The sequence below is a fragment of the Grus americana genome, chromosome 8 (assembly GCF_028858705.1).
Source record: "Grus americana isolate bGruAme1 chromosome 8, bGruAme1.mat, whole genome shotgun sequence".
NCBI lineage: Eukaryota > Metazoa > Chordata > Aves > Gruiformes > Gruidae > Grus > Grus americana.
In genome coordinates, this window is record NC_072859.1 from 8,009,528 (window position 1) to 8,033,273 (window position 23,746).

At 51.8% G+C, this 23,746-nt stretch overlaps 1 protein-coding gene across 2 annotated transcripts in view; it reads left to right on the forward strand.

Annotated features, from left to right (window-relative positions):
• Positions 1–8,413: 8,413 nt before the first annotated feature.
• PRRX1 (paired related homeobox 1) overlaps positions 8,414–23,746 on the forward strand; it is a 43,042-nt gene continuing 27,709 nt past the window's right edge. Inside the window, exon 1 of one of the 2 annotated variants that reach the window (XM_054834262.1) lies at positions 8,414–8,967. In XM_054834262.1, the coding sequence (XP_054690237.1) occupies positions 8,727–8,967 (241 nt within the window). In that variant the 5' untranslated portion in view covers positions 8,414–8,726. The remainder of the gene's footprint in view (positions 8,968–23,746) is intronic. The other variant, XM_054834261.1, reaches the window with a different exon arrangement.

Here is a 23,746-nt window from a genome sequence, read left to right on the forward strand (position 1 = left end):
TCTCATCCTGCAACAGTTTAAACACGCTCCTCACTTTAAGCACATCATTTGTGCATGAAGATGAGTGCGGACAGATGTCCCCGTGGGAGCAAGGCACTTAAATGCAAGTTGTTTGTTAGGCACACGCTTAAGTATTTGGCTGGATTAGCAGACTGGTATTGAAATGTTTGCTTTTTGAGAGAGCCCCCAAAACATTAGAAAGTTGACTTTTTTTTTTCCCCAGTTCATTACTGGGCCTGCCAATGACATCATTCGTTTGCAAGATGAGAAAAAGTGTTTAAACGAGATTGAAAAAAAAAAAAATTAAACAAGACGCAATTTTAATGACCACTTACAAAGGAGATTTATGGATGTGCATAAAGCTGCTTTCCATGGGAGAGGGACTAAGCTTTTAACAGTTACCTTCCTTTGGATTTTTTTTCCCTCTTGCAATATAATACCCACAAATATTTGTGAGTTGTGACTGTGTTCCAAAGGGTTAGTCCTCTTCCAGAAAGGGGGGTGGAGAGAGAAAAGATGAAAACAGTGGTGCCAATTTGTCTGCCCAGACTCTGATTATGGGAGGGTTGGGTTTTTTTTTTTTCTTTCTTTCCTGCAGGGGAGAGAAGCTGGTGGGACACTTTCTCTCTCTGGGGTTAGGGATATCTGATATCCAGCCCAAGAGCAGTCCAGCAGACTGAACTTTCATCTCCAGCAGTGAAGGATTTAAAAAAAAAAAAAAACCAAAAAAACAAAACCAACAACCAAACCTTGTGGATAAACTTCTCAGCTAAATTTGCAGGAGATCTTGAAGTTTCTGCTGGGGAAATTAGGACCATTTGAACATCTGACTGTAAAAAGCAGAGATCTTTATAATGTGCACAGAGAAGGGGAGAGAGAGAGGAGATCATTTGGAGGAACAGAGGTGGTTTCAATACATCTATTTATTTATTTGCGTGCCCTGAGCCCTGCCCTCCTCCCGCCTAGCCTGCTATCCAGTGACCCTCGGTGCTGATTAAAGTTCCCGGGTGACCTCTGAGTGCTTTTGTTACCCTGCCTGGTAATAAAACCCCGGTTAAACGGCTGGCTTATCCAAACCCACGACTCTTACGCAGCCAGCTCTGGAGCCAGCTCAAGTCTGAGCCCTTGGGAACACGCGGCTTTAGCTTGGCTAGCTCTGTTTAGCCGGGGGGCGGGGGGTTCCTGGTGGCCATCAGGTAGCCATGGTAGGTGAGCAGGCAACTGGAAATGGCCACAGCCTGGTTTCTCAGTAGGGCAGAGTCCTGGCTTCTGAGGCAGGTAACCCCACCGAAATCCTTCACAGGGATGGAGCAGGCTTAGTGCGATGAAGACAAGCGCCATTCACCTGCAGGACCCCGTGCTCGCGCGGCTCCTGGCCGCTGGAGCAAAGCCATGGTGGGGAGGTGTTTGTGCTGATACTGCTGCGGTTTCCCAGTGGGATCTATGAACCCCCGTCTTGTATTGTCTTGAGAGGCTGTGATGGGTATCATTTGCTCCTTCCACCTCAGACATGGTGCTGATCCTTGGGATCATCTCAGGGCGGTGCTGACACACGCCTCCTGCAGAAGCAGCCTCCGGGGCCGGTGGCAGAGCTGGTAGCCACGTGGGCATTCCAAGCAAGAGCAAAGCCAGGGAAGTGAAGAGCTGAACTCCAGTTCAGATCCACAGACCATCCAGGCTGGAGATGAGGACATTTCCTTCCTCACAGCCCCTCTTCCACTTGGTGGAAAGCTTATAGAAAAAGAAAATAGGAAACTAGTTCTTGCCATTGCCAGCTGGTGAATGTGCTTGTCATCTCTTTTGAAAACTAGGTGGCAACTGTTGAAGCTCAGTCTGTCTTGAAATCTGAAAATTGGGACTTGTATAGACAAACTGATGAACAAATTTCCACTCTCCCAGCCCCCTCCTCCAGCTGTGTTTTATAAATGACGAGGCAAGGGAAGGGCTCCAGCCCTAACTGGGTGGGGGGAGGTCTGGGCAGGGCAGTTTCAAAAAGGTTGGAGTCCTGCTAGTGAAAACTCCAACCCAGGTGCTGCACAGACAGCCCAGCTGCCCCTACCTTGAAAATCAAACCTCTGAGACTGGGGTACTCCCAGGGGCCATCCAGATGGGACTTTGCAGAAATATCATTCAGGAGGAGATTTCCCTGGCCGTATTTGGCCCAGGACTCCCTCTCCAACCATTAGCTGACTGTGCCACCAAGCCTGCTACGTGGTGCCAGTTGCTGCAATAGTTCTGTTGCTGTGAGGTGGTTTTATTCCCCCCTCAGGTACCACATACCTTCCCATCCTTCCTCACTGCCACCCACATGTGACCAGAGGAGATGGCAAACAGAGAAGCCCTTTCTTGGTGTCCTGGGCCACGTCCCTTATTACAACTGGTACCCAGCAAAAAAAAAAAAAAGTGCATGGCCTTGCCCCACCATTCACACGGGGCTGGAGCCCCATGCGTTGTGCATGTGTGCAAGTGCTCTCCTGCCTCAGGTTCTAAATCTTGTACAGTGTCAATGCTGCGATATTCCTAAATAAGTTCCCGAAGCCTAGTATTTATCACCCCCGTGAACCAGTAACAAGCCACCTCACTGTGACTGGAGATGTGATAGCACTTCCAGGAATGATTGTGTGTGATGTGAACTCAGCCCCTGGTTCAAAATATTATGCAGAGGAATAATAAATCTCAGTTTTAAATTGCTGCCCCATTTAAGCTTTGATTAGACTCTGATGGTCTGTTCACCCTGGAGCTGCTGGTATTAATCTGCATGCTAAACCCTAATTATAAACTGCTCATAGCATTTCCAGATGATATCAAGATGTTTGGGATTAAAAGAAACCCTGATGTTGAGTTTACAGCTTGAAATGACTGTAGACTACCTGATCCCCACAGATCTAATAACGCACCTCTGTGTGGGAAAGAAAGGAAGAAAAGAGGGAGATTTGGCCCAAGTGTATAGCAGGAGTTTGTGGGGGAGAGGTCTGGCTCCAGACCTGAATGTGTGCATACATACCCAAACACTCACACACACGTGTAAGGTGATACACCTATATGCACACACATGTTCCTGCAGGTGCTCTCTGCCTCCAGCTCAGTGTAGTTCTCATCCAGCCGTGGACAGAGCAAGTGCAAAGAGACTTGAGACCAGACATTTCAGTGAATCAGCATGACGGGGCGATGGGAGGAAAGCTTTCCAGGGCAAAAAGAGTTCTGGTTTGGCTCGCCAGCACCTGGGCATCAGCGATGGAGTTCAGCAGTGGGGATATTGCTGGGCTGGGCAAGGGACAGGACAGTATGGATGCAGCCTGAGAAGTGGCCAGCAGCAGAGAGGTGCCTCTCATCAGCTTGCTCCTAAGGAGCTGTGGCTGATGTTTTGAGGTGCAAAGGAGTGGAGGTCTATCTCGAAGCACTCCCTCTCCAAAGTAGCTGCCGTGATGGGCGTAAGAGAGGAGTAAGCATCATTTGTGCCCTCCTGCCCTCTGAATCACCTACCTAAACTGCTCGCACCCCATCTAGGTCCTCAGGAGAGCAGTGCTGGAGGACACCCAGCATGTCTTAGAATAGCTGAGCACCTTGCACAGTTAAGGCCAAGCAGTGCAGAGCAGTAATAAATTGTGTGTGCATTTTGGTCAGGTTTCCTAAAGGCACAAGCTTATGCAATGGTCCTGGCTGTTAGCTCCTCCTTCTCCCTGCTGCCCTCCTGCAATATTATTTTTAAACTGCTAGGATGAAACGAATTTGGCAAATTGAGAAAGGGCTTTGAAGACATTACATGCTGACAAGTTTCATGAAAATAAGATATGGAAGAGAGACCCAAACTACTTTCCTTCTCTGAGCAAAATGCTTCACCTGAGTGCCATGATATTATTAGACAGCTGAGAATCTACACCTGTGTGTCACAGCCTCCACAGGTTCTTCTGCCTGTTTTGTTTGGTTGGTTTTTTTTTAAACCCAGGTAGAAGAGAAGATATTTAGGACACCTGAAACAAGTGGGCAGTTTATGCTGGGAGAGGCATGTGATGTGGTGGTCAGTGCAGAAGAGTTGAATGTGGGAGCAGAGCAGGTGAAGGCTTGGCTTGCTCACTGCTTGGTGCCTTCCTGTGTCCTCCTAATGCTAATTACAAGGAGTGTGAGCTGCCCTGGGGATGTTACTGCTGCTCTGAATATTTCTTGTTGGCTTGCAAGACCCTTGGGAGGGCTGTCAGCTCCTGTTTGTTGTACCTGAAAACTGTCACCAAGACTGTGGTGCTAGGAAGCCCCTGTTCAGACAGATGTGAAAGTGAGGGGAACATTTCTGAGGGCTTACAGCATACTTGGGTAGCCCATGTATTGGAGCTGGTGAACCACAGGAGCTGCCAGTGCTGGGTTTCATGGGAAGTTTCAGGAATTGGAGCAAACAGTCAAAGTAGAGACTTTCTTACTGCAGATTGAGCTTGTAACTTTCTATGAGAAAAGAAAGCAGAAGCAAATGTGCTGGTCATCTGCAGAGACACAGAGCTTTGGTTTTCCCCTTCTTGATATGCAACTGGGGGAGTGAGAATGGGAGAGTTTGTGGTTTCTGCCTAACCTTTTCTGAGCAGCAGATATGGTCACAGTGTAGGAGATAGATTTTGATGGTGACTCTCTCTGATGTCTTTCAGAATGATAATTGCTGTTGGGAGCAGGAAGGGCCAAACAGGGGTCTGTCTGCAGTGGGAGGCTTGGCCTTTCAGCTGTGGGTGCTTTACCTAGCAGATATCTGTCTGTTTCAGGACCTTTGGGCTTTCTCCTCTCCTATGGCAGCAGAGGCTCAGAGGACCCTGCCTCTGTGAGCAGGAGGCAATCATTTGCTGGACAGCACGGGAAGGTGGAGGAATGGGGCTGTGAGCAGCCGCCAGGCAGGCACGTGTTGGAGAGGAAAGATGGGATGGGAGGATGGTGGGGAATGGCAGCTGCCTCTTCAGCTTGACACCAGGCCAGTGGTGAGGTGGGAAATAGATGTCTAGCTAACTACTTGATGACCTGTGGGATGTTGAAATGATACGTGTGTTTGCTGTCATGGGCAATCTGTGGCGTGGGAGTCCCTTCCAGCCTGAGGGCCCTGAGAACTGGGGTATCCTGTCACCTCTGCTTTGGTTTTGATGCTGAGGACAAGCTGCCTTTGCATCAGTTTCCCTATCTGAAACAGGGGGCAGTGTGTTGAGATCTTTGGATTATAGCAGGCCATGGTGTGGCTCATTCCCCTCCTATGGCTCTTTATTTTGCAGAAACTCCTGTAGGCCCTAGAGCGAGTGCGAGGGCTGGTTATTGGATGCTCACACAGGAAGAAACTGATGCATCTGAGATGCCCCATCCTCTTCTGCCTTCACAGCTGGTGGCTGGAGAGGGAGAAGGTGAACACTAGAAGGCAATACCCTTGAGCATTCTGGTAAGGTGACAATATCTGCCTGTATTCTAACCTGAATTTTTCTAAAATTTGGAATCAAGTTAAGGGAAACAGCTAACAAAGGGATGTTTCATGTTTGTCCTGTAGAGATGATCCTACTTCTGTTTTAGTGGCAGGCTGAGATCTGCAGCTATGTAGGGCCCTGGGACCCCTTGGCTTGCTCACCCAGGAGCTCAGAGAGCATGTCCTTCATCCCCTCCCTCTCCTTATCTTTCTGGTTCTTTCTCTTCTGTTTCTTTTGCTCGTGATCTTTGTGGGCCACTTTGGTCCATCACTTCTCACGTGACTTATTTCCTGCATCTGACAATGTCCCTTCACCCATTCCCTCAAGCCTGGGCTGATCCCCAGTATAACAGGATACCCTGCCACAAGCAGCATATTCCACTACTTTATCCTGGTGGGATTTTTACCCCGGCACTATCTCTACTTCTACTTTCCTTAGGCTTCCCATGGGCAAACCATGCTGTCCATGGAGCAGAGTAGCATGGATGCTGCACTAATTCTGCCCTCTGGCACCTGCAGAACAGAGCAGCAACGCTTTGAAAGACAAGCGTGGTCCTTAAGGCACTGCACAGGATCTAGGGAGAGTTCATTATCCAAGGTGGCAACACAGTCACCATCCTTCTGAGAGCCCGGGGGGTTCCTGCCACGCTCATTTCCACACTGCAGGTGTGCCTTGGCCTAGGGTCTGCCTGGGCATTGCAAAGTGAGAGAAGAGCAACAGCCCTGTAGTGTTTTGTGCTGTCTTGGAGGCCTCTCACTGTTCCTAACCCTCTTTCTTTTGAGTCAGACAGAGATGGAAGAGTTTCACTTGGGTTTATCTTGTCCCTTAGCAGAGTTCTCCCACCCAGTCACAGAAACGCAGTTGTGTTGCAGGAAAGGTGTTTAGGCCATTTCCAGAGTGTGAATCCGGCATCCTGTGTTGCTGTTCAGCCTGTGGGTGCTGTAGGTATGGGGAGCACCTGTGGCTCATGTCAGGGTAAGCCACTGTAGCCAGTCTTGGAGCTGGGCCCCTTTATTGCCTCGCAGGAGAGACTGTCCCTTTGTAGCAGATGCACACATGTTGATATGGTCACCCACAGCACCAACGTGCTTTCACCCACCATCTTTTCAGGGCATCTGCTGGTATTGGGCTGTGTTCCCAAACTCCAAGGCTGGGAGAAAGAGTTGTCTGAAGGATGCCCTTAGACATTGGGAGATCTAAGAAGAAATACTTCTTACCAGGGATGTCAGTGAGAGTATCGGTGAAGCTGGCACAGAGTTCTTGTTCTAGTTTCTGCGGCTTCTGCTGTCACCCCCATAGCAGAGGTTGCCTGGAGCTAAAAGTAGCCCCCCTGCCTTCCCCAGTGGAAAGGGATGTTTATGGCTTAGGGCTCCCCAGCACCCACTCAGAACAGCCAGGCCAGCTGCAACATTTAAAGGAGAACAGAGAGAAGGAGGGTAAACCCCAGCTCATCAAGAAAGAAGGCGGCCAAATCTCTGGGAAAAGCAGAGAAAAGGATTTTTCATGCGCTGGGTAGCTCACAGGGGTGTGTACAGGTTAGTTTTTCAGAGCATGGAAGTGCGTACACCCACCCACCCTGCTGTGCCTTAACCTGGAGATCCGGAGAGCTGGGGTACAAGATGCCAGCACATGAGCCAGCCAGATGCAGCCCTGCACACCCATGTGAAGGCACAGCTCCTTCCCCATCCAACACGTGGGCATGTACTGCAGGACATCACACTCAAATGCTCCCTCACATGCAGAAAAAGGGCCACACCAGTATGCAATGAGGCACACGCTGCTCTGTATGTAGATGCACACAGCATTTTTGGGTGTATATACACCCACACATTTGTGTGGGCTCATGCAACCTTGCCCCAGTGCTTTTCTTGGCCTTTCCAGCTTGTGCCCACCAGCTTTACTCGCCCCCAAGCTGGAGACAGCAGAGCCCTGCAGCCCTGCCATGCTCATTTGGGTCTTTGAGACTGCAAAGGGTAAACCGGGACCAGAGTGGGGGGGCCTGAAAGCAAACTAATGATGAAAATGTCTCCTCCATGCCTGTGCCTTAATTAAATGCATGGAGAGGCTTGGGGAAGCACATCTGTTTTCAATCTGGAGCCCTTTGATGGCATCAAATGTTCTTTCCCCAGATCAGGGGGGGTGGAAATTCTGGGCTGGCTGTGGCAGCTCAGAGCCCAGGCTCCAGCCACTGGGATGCAGCGGCTTTTCCTGGCCCGCAGGACCTTGCCCCTCGCCGCCAGCCCTGCTGCCCTTGGTGCCCTTCTGCTCCGAGCAGGGGTCTGGGGGTGCCTCCCTGCACCTCTACCTGGCCTTGGCTGCGGGGGCCGGCCAGGCCAAACTGCTGGGACCTCTTTGCTTGCTGGCCTGAGGACCTCCGAGTGTGTCATCCTCCTCCTGTCTTTTTCTCTTTGCTGTTTGTCTTTCTGGCTTTTTTTTTTCCTCTTCTGCTCTTGCTTTTGCTCTCCTTTTGGTCTGTCTTCTCTTTGTTAGTTCTCTGTTGCACTTTTTCTTCCTCTTTCACTATTTTTCCTCTCTACCATTTGTGCTTTCTCTTCCATTTCTCTTTGTCACCTTTTCATCTGCATTTCTCATTTCCACTATTTCTGCCCTCTTGCTCCTCTCCCCTACGCCGGGAGCCTTCCCCTGGGCTGTGCCCACCCTCCCCTCCAGGTGTAGCTCCGGGTGACAAGGGGGGATGGGGGACGGGACCCCCAGACCCCTCTCACCCCCTAGTCGAGGGCTCCCCCAGTCACCCCCCACGAGGAGCTAATGAGCGTGGCGGGGCCGGCGCTGCCCACCCCCGTCCCGGGGCGGGGGGGCGCCGGTGCCACGTCCCGGCGGGGCCCCGCGGGCCGCCCTCCCCCGGGTGCCCGGCGCGGCCGGAGAGCCGCGGAGCCGCCCCCGCCGTTTGAAGTGCGGGGCGGAGGGGAGGGGAGGGCAGCGCAGGGGCGGAGGGAGGGGAGCCGCCGGCGGCGGAGGCGGAGGGACGGGGCGCACCCGCCCCAGCGGCCCCACAGCCACCCTGCGCCTCCCGGCCGGCGGCAGCTCCCCGCACCCCGCGCCGCCGCCCCGGCGCCCCGAGCCGGCCGCGCCGCCTCTTCCCTCCGGCATGTTTTAAGCCCGGCCCTGCCCGCTCCCCTTCGGGCTTACCCTCCCGTCGCCGTCGGGTCCCGTCCCGTTTTCCGCCCCCCTCCCCCCCCCCACTTCGGTCCTTGCGCATCCCCCCTCGAAAGGCCGGCGGCTGGGGGGGAGCGGGGGCGGTGGGCGCCCGGGGGGGGCGAGGGCAGAAAAGCCCCGCTCGACACCATGGCGTCCAGCTATGCCCACGCCATGGAGAGGCAGGCCCTGCTGCCTGCCCGCCTCGACGGCCCCGCCGGCCTGGACAATTTACAAGCCAAGAAGAACTTCTCCGTGAGTCACCTGCTGGACCTGGAGGAGGCGGGCGACATGGTGGCCGCCCAGGCGGACGAGGGCGGCGGAGAGCCCGGCCGGAGCTTGTTGGAGTCCCCCGGGCTGACCAGCGGCAGCGACACCCCGCAGCAGGACAGTAAGTGCGGGGACCCCCACCCCACCCCCATGTCCATCCCTCCCCGGGGCGAGGTGCCGCTGCGGCCGCTCCACGTGCGCTGCGCTCCCCTCCCGGTGCGGAGCCGGGGGGCGGCGGCGGCCGGTGCCGGCCCCGAGGGGGCTCCCGTGGGGAAGCGGCCGGAGGAGCCGCCGGCCGGTCCCTGGGCCGGCTCGTCCCGCTCTCCGAGCCGGCCTTCCCCGCCGTGCCCCGTGCGGGGAGTCCGCGTCCTCCCTGCCCTCGGCGGGGCTGGCAGCGTGCGAAAATGCTTGTTTTCCCCTAGTCGCGTCTCGGGAAAGGGGGAGCGGCGACCTGCCCTTCGCCGCCGTGCCACGCTCGTCGGGTCCCGCGCCGCGCTGCTCCGTCTCCCTTCGGGGGACCGGGAGGAGAACAGCCCTGGGGGCCGGGGCGGGCAGGATAGGGCCGGGGAGCTGAGCCCCTTCTTCCATTGCTTGTCGAGGGGGCTGAGCGCGGGGCTTGGCTGGACGGGGCGAGGCGCGGCGGGCGGTTGAGTCTCCATCCATCCGCCCGTCCCTCCGGCCCGTCGGAGCTGGGACCGGCGCCGTGATTTGCGGGACACCGGGAAGCTGCTCGGGGGTCTGGATGGGGACCGGACGATTGTCCGACGGCCTGCCCGGAGCATCGCGGCTCGCAAACAGCCCGAGGGTGCGTGCGGGGCTGCAAAGCGGAGCCGCCGATCCCTTCCTTCCCGAGCCCCGCTTCTCCCGGTACGGGCCTGATCCAGGCCCTTTGCAGCCCCGGCAGGCAGGGCAGGGCGCAGACCTGCCTCTGAACTGCCCGTCCTAACGGGTCCTCGCTTGGGAGCGCAAGTAAAACAATAGCCCCGCGGCTGGAGGGCACGGGGATGGGCGCCGGCTTGCGCGGCATTTTCTAAGCGCAGCTTGTTATTTTCTAAGGGCAGCGCAGTCGGGAAGGGTGAGCCGCGGCGGAGCGGGGTGAGGTGGGAGTGCAGGGCCAGCAAACCCTCCCTTACCCTCCCTCTGCTTTCGGTTAAAAAGAAAAAACAAAAAAAAACCCAAAAATGAAAAATCCCCAGCCGCAGGGACTGGCCGCGATTTTCTTTGTGGGTGAGGGCTGGCTGCGGCCGACCCCGCCGTGTCTCCCGTGGGGTGGGCAGGGGCCACGGCGGCGGACACGGACTCTCTTCCGAGGGAGCCCCCCATCCTGGGCCGGCATGCTGCCCTGCGGCTGCCGGCGAAAGGCGAAAAAAAAAAACCCCCCAAACCGAAAAGCGAACGAAATTGCAATTTTCGTTCTCTTTTCGTTATTTTTGTTTTTTTTTTTCTCCGGGAGCCGCCTCCGACCCTCTTTTCCCCGCGAGTCCGACGTGGCTTTCTCCGTATCCCGAAGGAAACCGGGCTGAGGAAGGGAGGAGCCTTCCAAAAATTCATCTGCTCCTTACACGAACCATCCGTGGGATCCCCGAGCTTAAACCCGACAAGGCATTTTCTCCGGGCGGGGAAGCATCACCCCGAGGCCGGTTTCTTGCGGGAGCGCGGTCGGGAAGGGGGCGAGCGGTGCGCGGCTGCCGGAGCGGCTCCTCTCCCTCCCGGGGAGCCGGGCCCCGCCCGCCCGCCGCTGGGAGATTGCTTTAAAAAATTTCCCCTCCCAGGACCCGGGAAAATGCGATTTGTGGCCCTGAAGGTGTATATTTTAGGGGGGAAGGCAGTGATTGCTGCTCCCCACCCCCCCCCGATTCAGCTCCCTGTGCCGCAACACTGCGGCCAGAGAGTCCCCGAGATATTAACCAACAAGTTACGTAGACAACTTTTTTTTTTTTTACTTCTATTCCTCCCCCCGGCTTCGTTTATCATATTTTATTTGGACCTGATTTACTCCTGATGCTGCCCCTTGCCAACTGCTGAGCTCTCCTGAGCTAGCCCGGCCAGCCTGGAAAAGAAGGGCTGTGTTTCCCTGATACCCACCCTGCTCTTACAGCATGAAAAGGACCAAAAAATCCCAGTCTGAGGGTGTGTTTCTCAGCCAGCGTTGCCAAGCAGGGACCAAACTACAGCTTCAAATAAATTAGAAGTTTTCTGAATGCTGTAGAAGTTTTAATGTTGTTGCGGCAAATTAAAAAGTCCTAAAAGTATTCTGAAGTAAGAAGAAAAAAAATACTGGGGATAAATTCTCCCTGGTTTATTGGGCAGAGCTGTCATCTGGGCTTTCTGGCTCTTTCACTGATGCGTTTAGCAGATCCCATGAGTCTCCGTGCCTCAGTTTCCCCACCCATTGCATGTATTTTGTGAAGTGTTTTGCAATCCATGCAGGAAAAGGACTGTGCAGGAGCTAGGCAGTGCAATAGAGTTATGAGCTTTTCTTGGTGAAAAATGAGAGCTGGTTCAGTGGAAAAGCTTAACACAGGGCTCGGTTATTCTCTATGTTACTAAAGGAGAGAAGGTAAAAGCCGTTTGGAGAAATTGTGGAATGTCTCAAGAGTACTAAAAATGTTCTTCCAACCTGGAGGAAAGTCAGCTAGTCTGTCACTGATTTCTGTCCCAAACTGAAGTGAAAAGCCAAATTACTGGCACTATTTTTATAATCCAAAATTAAGGGAAAAAGTTTGCCGCCAAAGTGACAAAAGGTTTTATTTGGACATTTGAGATTGAAGCAACTATTTCACTACTAGTTCATTTGAAAGAGGTTCAGGAGAAAATGTTTCTCTTATTAAAAAGAAAAACTGAACATCCTTGGGAGTAGCCATGATTGTAATATTTACAGGTAGAACTGTCAGCGTATTGAGGAGCTGATTTTTCAGTGGTGCTGCGAAGCTGTCACTCTCATTGACTTTAGTTCAACTTGCAGCTCTGAAAACCATACCCTAAAAAAGCTGATAGAATTCACAGCAAACCTCCCTGCCTCTGCCACTTAGCCGGGAAGGCTTTGCAATCTGAGTTCCTCTTCATTGCAAAACCACCTGTTAAGATACAACCAACTCTTCCTTTGGTAGCAGGGCTTTCGCTGACTCCGGCTAAAACTGGGATGAAAATGCGGGTCCCAGCTCAACAGAGGGGACCCCTGAGCTTCCTAGCAATCGGCTTCTCTTGCTCCCGTGCCCTTCGGGGGTGGCAGAAACCTGTCGGTGGGTTCCCAGAGCTCGTGGCTCTGAGCAGGGTTAATTCTCCAAATCCAGAGATGGTAAGCTATTAGCTTTTTTTTTTTTTTGAAGTTGGCATTTTTGACCTCTGTGGTTTTTTTGTCTTTTGTTTGTTTGAGTCTCACTGTTGATGGCTTGTAAAATGATGCGGAGAAAGCGTGAGCAGCAAAAGAAAAATTGTTATGCTTGGATTTCTTTTGTGAGGAATGAATAAACCCTGCTTTGGTCCAGTACGTGCATGAGTTCTGCATATTGGACTTATTACTGTCCTTTAATTTTTCTTCCGTATAAAAGCAATGGCAGTTTGGGGGCTGCGCTTCTCTCCCAGGATGGCAGATTACTTCGGGCTGTCAGAGCCAGTTTGCAATTAAAGCTGGGGTGCAGGCTGCCTGCGGCTCCCCACGGCTGCTTCTGTCTCGGCGGGCATCGTGACCCCCTCGGCACTACTGCTCCTTCCAAAGGAAGCAGAAACCCTGCTGGGGCGACCGGGAGAAGGTGGGTTTCTTTGCTTAGGATGGGTCAAGCAACGCATCTGTGGTGGCTTCAGTCCTGTCTTCTCAGGCAATGGGTTGAGAGCACGAGGAAGGGCTTTCTCAGCCGGCACGTTGTTTGGTGATGAATCTCTATGCCACAGGATTTTATGGAGATCAGAAATAGAAGTGCTTTCGAAAAAGAACAAGACGAATTCAGGGAGGAGAAAGGCCTGAGGTTGGCTTTTCGCTGCGGCGGTGCATGGAGGCAGCGTCCGGCTCAGGGAGCCGAGAGTCTCAGAGCCTGGAAGGATGAGCTGGGGCAGAGGTTGCTCCGTTGCTGCCCGGGCTTGTACCCTCTGACTGTTGTTACTGGCAGTCTGAGACAGCATCCTGAGCTGGAGGACCTTTGGTCTGCTCCCACAGGGCTGTTCTTTATGCTTTATTTACCTCTTTTTAATCAGAACGACTGAGGTTGCTATAGAAGTAAAAGGGGGTGTGTAAATATTGAATTGGTTTTTTGTTGGGTTTTTTTTTTCCTGATCCTGAGGTTGTCTGCAGTCGCCACCCTTCACAAAAAAAAAAAAAAAAAACAAAAACCAAAAAAACCCAAAAAACCGTGCTCTCTTAAAAAGAGATGGAAAAGCTCTGCCACCGTTTTGAAATGTGAAAAGCGAGTCGGTGGGCTGCTGTGGCACATGGAGGGTGAAGGAGAGAGGAAGCGGAGACAACTGCAGGTTTTTCTTTGCAAACCTTTGCTTTATCTTGAAGTACTAAGTGGCTTTTTTGTGAGTAAAACACAGCCCTTATTCCCAGAAGATGCTGAGACTGTAGACCTGGAATGTACAAAGAATAGAAAACGGGTGGGGGGAAGCAGGGTAAATGGATTAAATCTAGCGGCTATTTTCTTCCCCTCCTGTCCTGCATAGCTGATGGGCAAAGGGAGAGCCTGGAGGAAGCAACCGGCTATTGATGCTCACAGGTTACGCAGGGTGAGCAGGGAAACCGGCCGGTGCCTTTAACCCCGCGCGCAGCAGTGAGCAACCTTACAAGATGCTGCCAAGAAAGACTTTCCAGAATCAATCTTCCCCTTCCAGCAGCTGATGTGGAAAAAATAAGGATCAGATCAATATTATTTTTAAGGCACTCGTTGTTTATGTTATCCGTGTGAAAAATACAACAGCTTGCTTTTTCTTGCGGGAGCGATCTTTACGCGTGCCAGTTGTACTGCGCGTATCCTAGAGGCTTCTTGCAGGAAGGGTGAACAGTCTTCACTGGAATAAAGGCTGAAACACAGATAACTAGCACAGAGCAGTTAAAAGTTTGATTAACTGCTTTCAATTTATGTTCCTTGGGCGTATCTATTTAATTTCAGGCTGGCTGGTGCGTGGTTATTCCGTCAAGTATCTCACAGTGTTAGATATTTTTCTTACATCCCTGAATCCTACAGTTTGAAGTGGAAACACATTTTGTGTTTTTCACAGGGAGTTTCTGGATGCGGGCAAAAGATGGAAACGTGACTCCGTCACAAACCTGGAGTCTTAAAATAAATAAAAATAAAGGCACCAAAAAGCAAACAAAAATGGACAGCATACTGTTATTAAGAAAGAAAAGAGCCATGTGAATTTGAAGGAGGGAGCTGACTCGGTTTGCGAGCGCTGGCCTTGCTGCCCTCCTTTTGACGGGCGAAACTCGACTTTTATTTGTTTGTGAATTTCACTTTTTTTGATCATAATCAGTTTTGCTTCCTGGTTCTCATGGTCTCATAATTTGCTGATGGTACTTGTGTTTTCAATCCATCCGCACAAAGCTTCCAACTTTTTAATTTGAAAAAGATTTTGCTGTAGGTTTTTACTTTTTTTTTTTCCCCTCTCCCTTAATGTAATGAAAACATTTCCATGAAAATTAGATTTTGAAATCTCTCATAAAACTTAAAGGTTTGGTCTAAACTGCTAGAATGCTTTTAATGAACATCAGCTTTCTGTCATCTGCACCGAGTTTCCACTACTAGCCAGTCTATTTTCCATCTTTTTGATGATGTTTAAAGCAGTGATCGCATGGGAAAATATTATCTCAGGGTTAATTTGTGCAATCCTTGCTCACACGAGTCATTGCATGCAATTCAATGGACTGCTTATGTGTATGCCAATTGATGAGTATTAGCGTTTAAAGACTTGACCAGCAGCCTTGAGTCATGCAAAAACCCGTGGTTTTTTGGGCCGGTGGAATATTTCTGTGCAGGCGTGAAACAGTTTTGCTGCCTGCGGTCAGGGGCACGATCCTTTTGCCTTTCAGCAGAGGTGCAATGTGCATCAAAATACGTGACGTTCAGAAGCCTGGAAAGAAAGAGCAAGAGCACGGACAGACTATTAGCAGGAGGGACTGGGAGGGTTGAGCGTTTGACAAGGCAGATGCAGAATTACAGGGTCATAATTCCTTCAAGGATATATTCTTTTTTCTTTTTTTTTTTTCCCCCCTCTGGTAACTGAGTTTGCTCCCATGGTTTTTGACATCACTGGAATGGCTTGACGGGATTGTAGGTGTTTATTCCTGGTTGCAAGTTGTTTATGATATATTTAATAGTTTTTGAAACCCATATTAAGTAGCCCTGAGGGAGCCACGCTCCTGCTGGGCCTCCGTTGCATAATGAAGTACATCACGAGTATTTACCAAGTGTCACAATATTCCAGACTTGGGCCTCCGTTTCTGGGAGGATGAATCACTGCGTTGCTGGTTCCCCACCCTACTCGCCTTTCCTGAAGGAGGCTTGGATTTCGGGGCGGATTGTGGAGATGCAAAGTGAGAATCATCACAGCCTGGCTGGAGGAGCTGTTGTCCGAGGCTCTGATCTGACTTTGATCTGTTTTTGTGGCTTTATCCGCAGGGCGTAGGTTTTTACTCTGGTTGCCCCAAGAAAAACCTGTTGTATGGTCTCCACATGTAGGAGATACCTTCTGAACCCACTGGCTGCTCTGGTGGGAGAGCAGGCAGTTTAAAGGGCTGCGAAACCCCAGTGGGGTTTATGGCAGTCCCATGGGGTGTGGAGAAGGATGCTAGCAGTGCCTTCCCCTGAGGGGGAGATGCAGCAGAAACTCAACCTCTGACTAGCCACTGGAGAGTCTCTGTGGAGACTCTGTGTTCCAGACTGTGTCAGTGGAAGCTCCCACGTGCATAGATGTGGGTGCCACCAGCCCCACGGCACGGGTCTGTAAGGCTTTGTCCTTTTGTCACCCTGCGTTGTGACTGCAGCACTCTTACAGTCAGGGGTCCGAGGGTCCTCCAGGACAGTCCTCCAGTTGTTACTCCTAGATTTGCTGGTCCTGCTCACATTTGTCATTCCTGCATTGATCTGTAAATGTGTGGTGTGTACCTAACCTGCCGTTTCCTTTCCTGCGCTCTTTCTGCTGGACCTCAGGATGCTGTGAGGTGGAGATGGGAGCTCAGCAGAGGTGCACTGCATGTCTGCTGGGACTATGGTGGCATAATTTTGAGAGCAGTTTCTTTCAAACGAGAACATCTGGAGGATGCTGGTTGGGAAGGGAAGGAAGGGAGCAGCGGCACCAAAGCTGAGGGCCACCTCCTGCAATGGAAAGCCTGGCTTCTGCAAGGATGAGTCTGCGAAGGCCAAAGCTGGGAAGAAGGACCTGATGAGCAAGCCAGTGAGCATCTATTTCAGCTTACATAGCTTTCTGGGCTCCTCTCTCCCCTCTAGAGGCCGAGAAAAGGTTACGCCAGTGTTTAAAGCACTGTCCCAGACAGTCTGGATTTGTCGTGCCCATACGAAGTGAACATTTGCCTTGGAGTGGCAGTCCAGGACCTCCTGGTGCCTTGTGTTCCTGGAAGGGAAGGGTAGAAGAGAGGCGAAGGTAGCCAGCTATGCTCTTAACAAGTCACTACATCCTATTGCAGCATCCAGTTCATATTCCACCCAAATTTTCCCCCATTTCTGGCTGGAGAAATTTTCCTACAGGAGAAACTCCAGCCAGTCAGTGAGACTGCTGGGCAGGGCAAACGTCCAAAGAGCCGCTCGGTATCTGGCTAGGACCATCTCCACGTCTTGATGAGCTGCTCAGGCAGCAAAACTGCTCTTGCACAGAGAACTGGAATTCTTCAGGAGCCTGGGGACATTGCTTCCTGCTCTGAGCCCACCAGCGGATGAACTCCTCCTGTGGCATACTTGACCAAAGTAAACCCAAAGTTACCCATGGCCCTGTGCATCTGGGGCAAGACAAAATCGCCAGCAGCAGCTGCTGACTGGGCAGGCTCGGAGAAGGAAAATGGCATCCAGCTCTGAAGGGGGACCAGCGCTGGGAACAAAGCAGGGTGCCCGCAGGTGATGGAGCCGGGTGGGTGGCTGCAGAAGGCACCATCCAAGTAGCTTTCATTCCTCTCTTGTAGCTGTTGTAGGTGCTGGACCAGTCAAGGTTGGGTAGGTTTTGAACCCATAGGGACCTTTAGTAGTCTGCTGTTTGCTCTTGGTTTTGTTGTGTTTGTGGCAGGCGAGTTGGGCTGAGCCGCAGCCAGTGTGCTGGCAAAGCCGTGAAAACCGTCTCAGTGCCTCTGGAAATCGTTGTCTTTTTTGGAAGCATCACTAATACAACCAACATTTGGGAGATTAAAAAAAAAAAAAAATCATGCTCACAGCTTTCAAAGAGCCGTCACTTCTCCACGTCAGCTCAGCAGAGTCAGGGCTCTGCGGGGATGGATTGGACTTTAATAAGGAAAAGTGCCTGAGCCGTAACAGTGAAAAGAGAGTGTTAATGCTCTGGGCCTGGTGCTGCAGAAAGGGCTGCCCTGGCCAGTGGCTCTGCAGGCAGCTCCTGTCTCTGTGAATTCTGGGCTGCTTTCCCATAAAGCTTTACAGCGCTCTCCCCACCCTGTGGTTTGAAACGCCGGTAACACTTCATACCCGTTATCCTTCTGCGTCCTGCGCGGCGTCGCGTTTCCCCCTGGGTGGAAGGTACGGAGCGGAGGTTTGTGAATCCAGCACCAAGTTCCTGCTCAGGGTGGATGTCTCCCGTGCTGGAGAAAGCTGGTGACATGTCTGTGTCTCTTTCCTGAGTGTGTTTGCTCCCATTTGTCACTGGGAAGGCTGTCTAGACATGAGTTAGTAGTGCAGCCTGTCCGGTCTTGAGTGCTTGAGGTTGTCAGAGCAAATGTGTTGGTGATTTTTGCAGTGAAAGAGAGAAAAAAAGCTTTCAAGACCAGTCCAGAGCCAAGCTCTGCATCCTGCTGCCTTCGTTCTGAATGCTGATGGGAGTCTGTACCTCTCCGTGGATCAGGGGTGGGGAGCCAAGGTGGTGGTGGAAACAGAGCTCTGGATTTTATGCGCACACACAAGGCAGCCTGCTGGGGAAGGCATTTGTCTGCTCCGGGTGTTCCCCAGGCAGTGTAGGGCCACTCTGCCTGGGGTACCGCAGGGCAGGTTTGTAGGGTATGGCGTTTGCTGGTGCTGGGAGCAGCCTACCCAGAAGACACTTGCACCCAAAATCTAAATTGCAACAGCGGGGCTTTTTTTTCCTCCAAACATCAGTAGAGATGGCTCAGTAGAATGACCGGGTCTGCCTTTTACTGCTCCAAAATGCCTCAGTGCCTTGGCCACGGAGTCTTGAGGTATTTTTTTTTTTCTGTATACTTGCTGCCATGACTTGACCAAGCTCGCCTTGGTAAGGTAGTTTTCCTGCCGGTGTAACTGGGTATGGTCCTGGCCTCTAACTGAAATCTGAGAGAGGCGTGTTATGCAAGAGCTTGGCTTTAACAGCAATTCGGGAAGATTCTCCTCCCTCTGCATCGCCCCCAGCAAATTGCTATTTCATCTGCTGCTGTCTCTCTAATCGACCACCTTCTGTGTTAATTAACTGATTAGCATTGAGGAGATCCCCTTCCATGAACTGGAGCGACTTCCAGCAAGTTTGTTCCTGCAGAGAACCCACCTTCTGCTCAGGTGCACCCGAGTGCACCCCATGCCCTTGGGGCAAGTTGTGTTTGCCGCGTGAACCCATCCATGGGGTGAAACAGTTTTTGGTGGCAGATTTTTGCAAGCAGACTCAGATCTCCTGAACGTCTTGAGATGCTCGGGCTTTCTACAGACCCAAAGGATGCAAAGTGCAACACGTGCCGGTAGATCCCTGGAGCGTTTGGCAGCAGGCAATGAAATTCCCAGTGGCTGGTTGGGACGGTCACACTCTTTTTCTTGGCTGTAGTGTGGTCTTGAAGGTTTGGCCAAAAAGATCTTTACTTACAGTTTGTTTCATTTGGACAACTGGTGATACGTCTCATGGAAACTACGGGAACTGCTCAGGAATAAGTGCTTGCGACGCATTGCTTGTTTGTGATTTGTTTTTCATTGTTTCTCCTTTTAAAAAAATATAAAAATCAGCTAATCAGTAAAAAGAAACAATCACCTGTGATTTAGAAGAGGGATCTCTCATTGTAAATAATAAATTAGTGTCAGGAGACCGAGCAGACAGAATGGTTGATGAATATCCTGCAGGCTGAAAGTTGTTTATCAAGCCTGTTTGAAGGCTTATGACTAACAAGCTCATTTACAGAGTTTGGAGTCTGTTCATGAACCGTTCTCCAGCTGGGAGGATGTGGGAATCATCAGAAAACGTATTCACAAGTTACTCGATCATTTAAAAAAAATGATCAAACAAAGACTAGTTTTTGGAAGGGAACTGTAAATTCCTCCTCCCCCCCACTGGGTTTTCTGAGGCATTCCCCTTAGGAAAACAAGGGGCCCGGAGAAGAATGAAGAACCCCACGTCGCTCGCTAATGACCTATTTTGGTGCTAACCCTTCCTCTGAATGCCCCACCACTGGCCAAGCCCTCCAGCTGCGGGAGAGCCGGTCCTCCACGGGACGTGCTCTGCGAGGTCCGGTCACGGGTCCCTGACGGGACGGATCCATCTCGTCTCCGCCAGTGATTCCCAGTGGGGAAATTGGGCTTGCTGGGGGAAGTGGCTGCTCTCGCTCCTCTGATGAGCTTACAGAGCAGATCTCCCCCACGTCACAGCCCGGTGCATTTCTGCATGGTGCCCTGTAAAGGAGGGCGGCAAGGGAGTGACCACTGGTGTCAATCTGCTGTCTATAATGGGATGAATTTGACGTCGAGGAGCCTACACTGGAGTGCTGTGGCTCCATCTGCTCGCCTGGCCTTGAACCAACTCTCCTGCTCAATGCAAACCGCCACATCTTTATGAGGAGAGGCAGATGTTTTTCACCCCCAGCATCTCCTGTAATTCTGCCTCGTTTGTGGAACATCCTCTCATTGTGCTTGGCCACGGAGAAGGCTCCAGGTGGTTTCCGCTTGGGCATGCTGCATGTCAAGGAAGATGCAAACCGAGTCAAAAGAAGTTCAGAGAAGAAAAGGAGTAAGGAGAGCTCCAGCATCAAGTTCAGGAGGAAGGAAGAGGAGGGTATAAACTGATTTCCAAGCCCACCTACTTCTGTTGCAGTAAGGGAGATGTGAGTGAGCTGGTAGGGAAATCCTCCCAAGTCTGGTGAGGGTAGGGAAACCCTGGAAGAGGTGGTGTGGGGACGCTGTGGAGACCCCAAGCACAGATCTGATGGAGACAAACATGTAAAGGGAAGGGTCTCTTGGACAGCCTTTCCCCAAGTTTCAGTGACTGTGTGACTTTAGTGGGAATGTGCCTGTGTGCTTAACCCTGTGTTTCATCTGTCCTGGCCAGCACAATGATGCTGCCTCCAACTTTCCCCCACTTTCCAAGGAGGTTTCTGTGCTGTGCTCAACCGGAGTGCCTGTGGGGCAAGAGGGACCCAGCCGGCTGAGGGAAAGCATGTGGATGGGGAAGGGACACGCTCACTGGGGGTGACCCATGGCTGGGAAACACGGCAACAGATTTCCTAGATGTGCCTTTTGGCTTGGGCATTGTGGGCTGAAGTAGCTGGTGAGATTGAAAAGACAAACCAGTCTGTGATTAGCGAGAGAACCACCCCAAAAGCTGCCCTTTGTCAGTCTGGGCAGGCTCGTGTCTGCCTTCGTGAATGCTGTGTGCTCCTCCAGCCAGAGACAGTCTGTGTCTGCAGGAGGTTACAGCGAGCAAGTGAAGAGGACACCTTGTTCTCGGCGGGTCAGAGCACTCTGTGCAGAGCTGAGCGCTCATTCCTGATTTTCTCGCTGGCGGTGGTGCCGGGTTCTCCGTTCTCCCGGCCCCTCTTGCTGCGTGCACATCACTGCTCTCCGGGCTTCCTCGGAAGGGCTTTGCTTTCTGCTGTGCTTCCCCGCTCTGAGTGGGACCTGTTCTGTTCATGTGACGTTTCGCTGTGCCTCTTGGGCCATGCGATGCCACGAGCTGTTCCAGACACTTGTGATGATAGATTTGAATCCTCGTTTCTGTGACTCTCTACGAAGAGGTCTTTATTTTTTTAATCCATCAGAGAAAGGTAGAACAGGAGCTAGTGGCCAGGAGCAAAAGCCAGACGTGCATTCAAAGGAGGTAGAAAACACAGATTTTTTTTTTTAACTGCAAGATGCTATGTAATCACTAGAAATAACTCTGAAGGAGGAGAGCGTTGGCTTCTCCATCCATGAATGTCTGGAAGCCCTTTTGGAAGAGCTGCTTTTGTCAGCCATGAGTTATTGGTCTCGCTAGCCGGGCTAACTGGGTGAAACACTATGGCTGGGTCTCGCACAGAAACCGGCAAACCGAAGAGCTCGGCTCTGGCCGTGGGACGGATGGACGCGCTGCAGCGTTCCTGTGCAATTTGATGTCAGGGATATTCCTGCCAGGAAATTGGATCACAGGACCAGATGGAGAACGCAGATCCACTCGGTGCGAGTCTGTTTACAGGTTTGAACCAAAACACAGCAAGAAACAAAAAAGAAAAGCAATGTCCTCATCTCAGGCTCTTATGTGAACCAGCTGCCACACTCATTTATAGGACAATCCCCTCTCCAAAATCCTTCTGTTACGAATAGCAGAGATAGGAAAACCTCTGCAGAGCTACGAAGGGTGAACATCAGACACGGAAATAGCCCAACTTGCTCTCGTATTTCGGGACCTCTTCTGAGTTTACTGCGGCTCTGAAGAAAACAGGCTGTTGTATGAGATTTCTGGTATTTCTGGCCAGGTTGAGAGTCTCTGTGAACAGTGTCTCTGTAATCGCAACCCCGTCGGTTTTGGGTAAAATGAGGAAAACAGGGAGAGCTGCAAATCTAATCAATGGTGGGGAGGGGGATGAACGTACTTAGCATCCTCGTGGGACAGAGGGGCTCCAAATCGGTAGGGTGGGCCCCCTGGGAAGGTCAGAGATGGCTGTGCAGGGCTGGCACCAAGGAAAGGGAGGAAAAGGGTTTGCAGGGCCATGATGGTCAGAGGCATCTCTTGCTGCCCGTGTCTGCACTCCATTTTGCGTTTGCTTGTCACCAGCTGGGGAGGAGCCCGCTGAAATCGGGAATAGCCAAGGAACCATGGAAAGGCGGCTCCCCCAGGAGCGTTTGTAGCATGAAACCCTCGTGGCTGGTCCTCTGCTCTGCCACCAAGCCCACAGGGACGGGAGCCTTCCTCCACCCCCCAGGCTGGGCATTTCCCAGCACCGATGCTCAGTGCTCATGGACACGCTGTTGGCCAAGGAGGATGGAGGCGTGGAGGTTTCCAGATGTACTCCATTCCTAGAAGGGCTGTTAAGTAAAAAGTCTGCCGAGAAATGGTTTGGCAAATGGTTTGGTTTGGAGGAATTACGCTCTGCTTTGGTATGACTAGTAATGGGGATGGGGGGGAAAGATCAAAATAATTAAGCTCCTTTTAAAACTTTGCTGAGCTGAGCCAAGCCATGTTCAAAATTCAGTCCCAGGTGTGAAAAGTCAGAAGGTCTCTGAATTTGTCCCAGATTGACTCTGGGCAGGATTCAAGCTTCTGAAAAACTCCCGGCACCTCCATGAGCACATTAAAACTCCTCCAGGCACAGCCATGGCCACAGCTCCTAGGTGTCTGGCGTCACGGTGCAGTGCTCGGGTACACCTTGTCGTGCTTCGCAGCCGAGCCGAGGACTGGGGGAGTCCTGTCTGTGCTGCAGAGAGCGTCCCTGGAGACCACCATCATCGTCGCCCAGGTCCTCCTCCTGAAAACGTGGCTATCCACTGCTGATCAGGAGGTACCACAAGGCACGGATGTGGGTAGGGTCATCCTAAACTGGCCACGACGTGGCTGGATTTTGCTGCAGGCTGTGCCCTGGCTGTTAATCCTGCTTTAAGGCAGCCTCTCAGTAAAGAGAAAAATTCTTGCACACCTGGTGTGCAAGAGAGAGGCAGGTATCTCCTGGGGGAGATGCCCACCCTGAGCCGAGCTGGTCCTGTTGCTTGTTTTGAGTGAGTTGAGAGGATGCTCACCCCACTGGGGTCAAGGATGTTGTCATTAATAGCAGAAGCTGCTTGGGAGGAAGTACTAGACTTTCCTTTAACAATGTCGACAGTCACAAGGGCCAAAGAGAAGGGCACCTTCATACTTAAAAATGTAACCAGGCACTTCCTAGGTGAATTGTGTCTACATTGAGAAACGCAGATTCTGATCAACTGCAGCAGGCAGGAAATTTCTGTTCGTTCTAGCTGGAGGGGGGAAAACCTCCAAATTAAAGCAGTTATGGAGAAAGCAGATGCTTTGGGTAAACACTTTGATTCTGTTTTTCATTTAACAGCAGCATCTATGTTGGGGGCAAAATAAAGATTTTATAAGCCTCAAAAAGGAAAGAAACCACTTTGAATTTTTTTTTTTTTCCTCTCCTGAACTTGTTTGCTAAAACTTTTAGAAGTCCTGTTAGAGGTCAGCTCCAAACAAACTTTTAAAGTAGAGAGCCGAAAGCCATCGATTGCTGCCGGTGCCCAGTCGTGTTCGGGGTGATGCTGTGGGAGGATCTGGGGGGATGCGGAGGGCAGAACGGAGGGGCTTTTCTGTTATTCTGGTGCCATCTACTGGTCCCAGCCCACAGAACGGTCTGTGGCAGCAGGAAAGGGGAGGAGAACAGGGGTGGACAGTGTGGTGTGGCCGGGGTCCCCCAGGAGCGTGGGCTGCGTGCCCTCCCTCGCAAGGCACACGGATGCGGTTGCTGCTGTACTCCCCCTGCCTTGGTCTCTGCTTTCTCCTGATTTCATAGCGAAAAAGACCAGTGCAGCCATACCAAAACCTGAGGCTTGGGCTGCTCTGTCGGAGCCTTG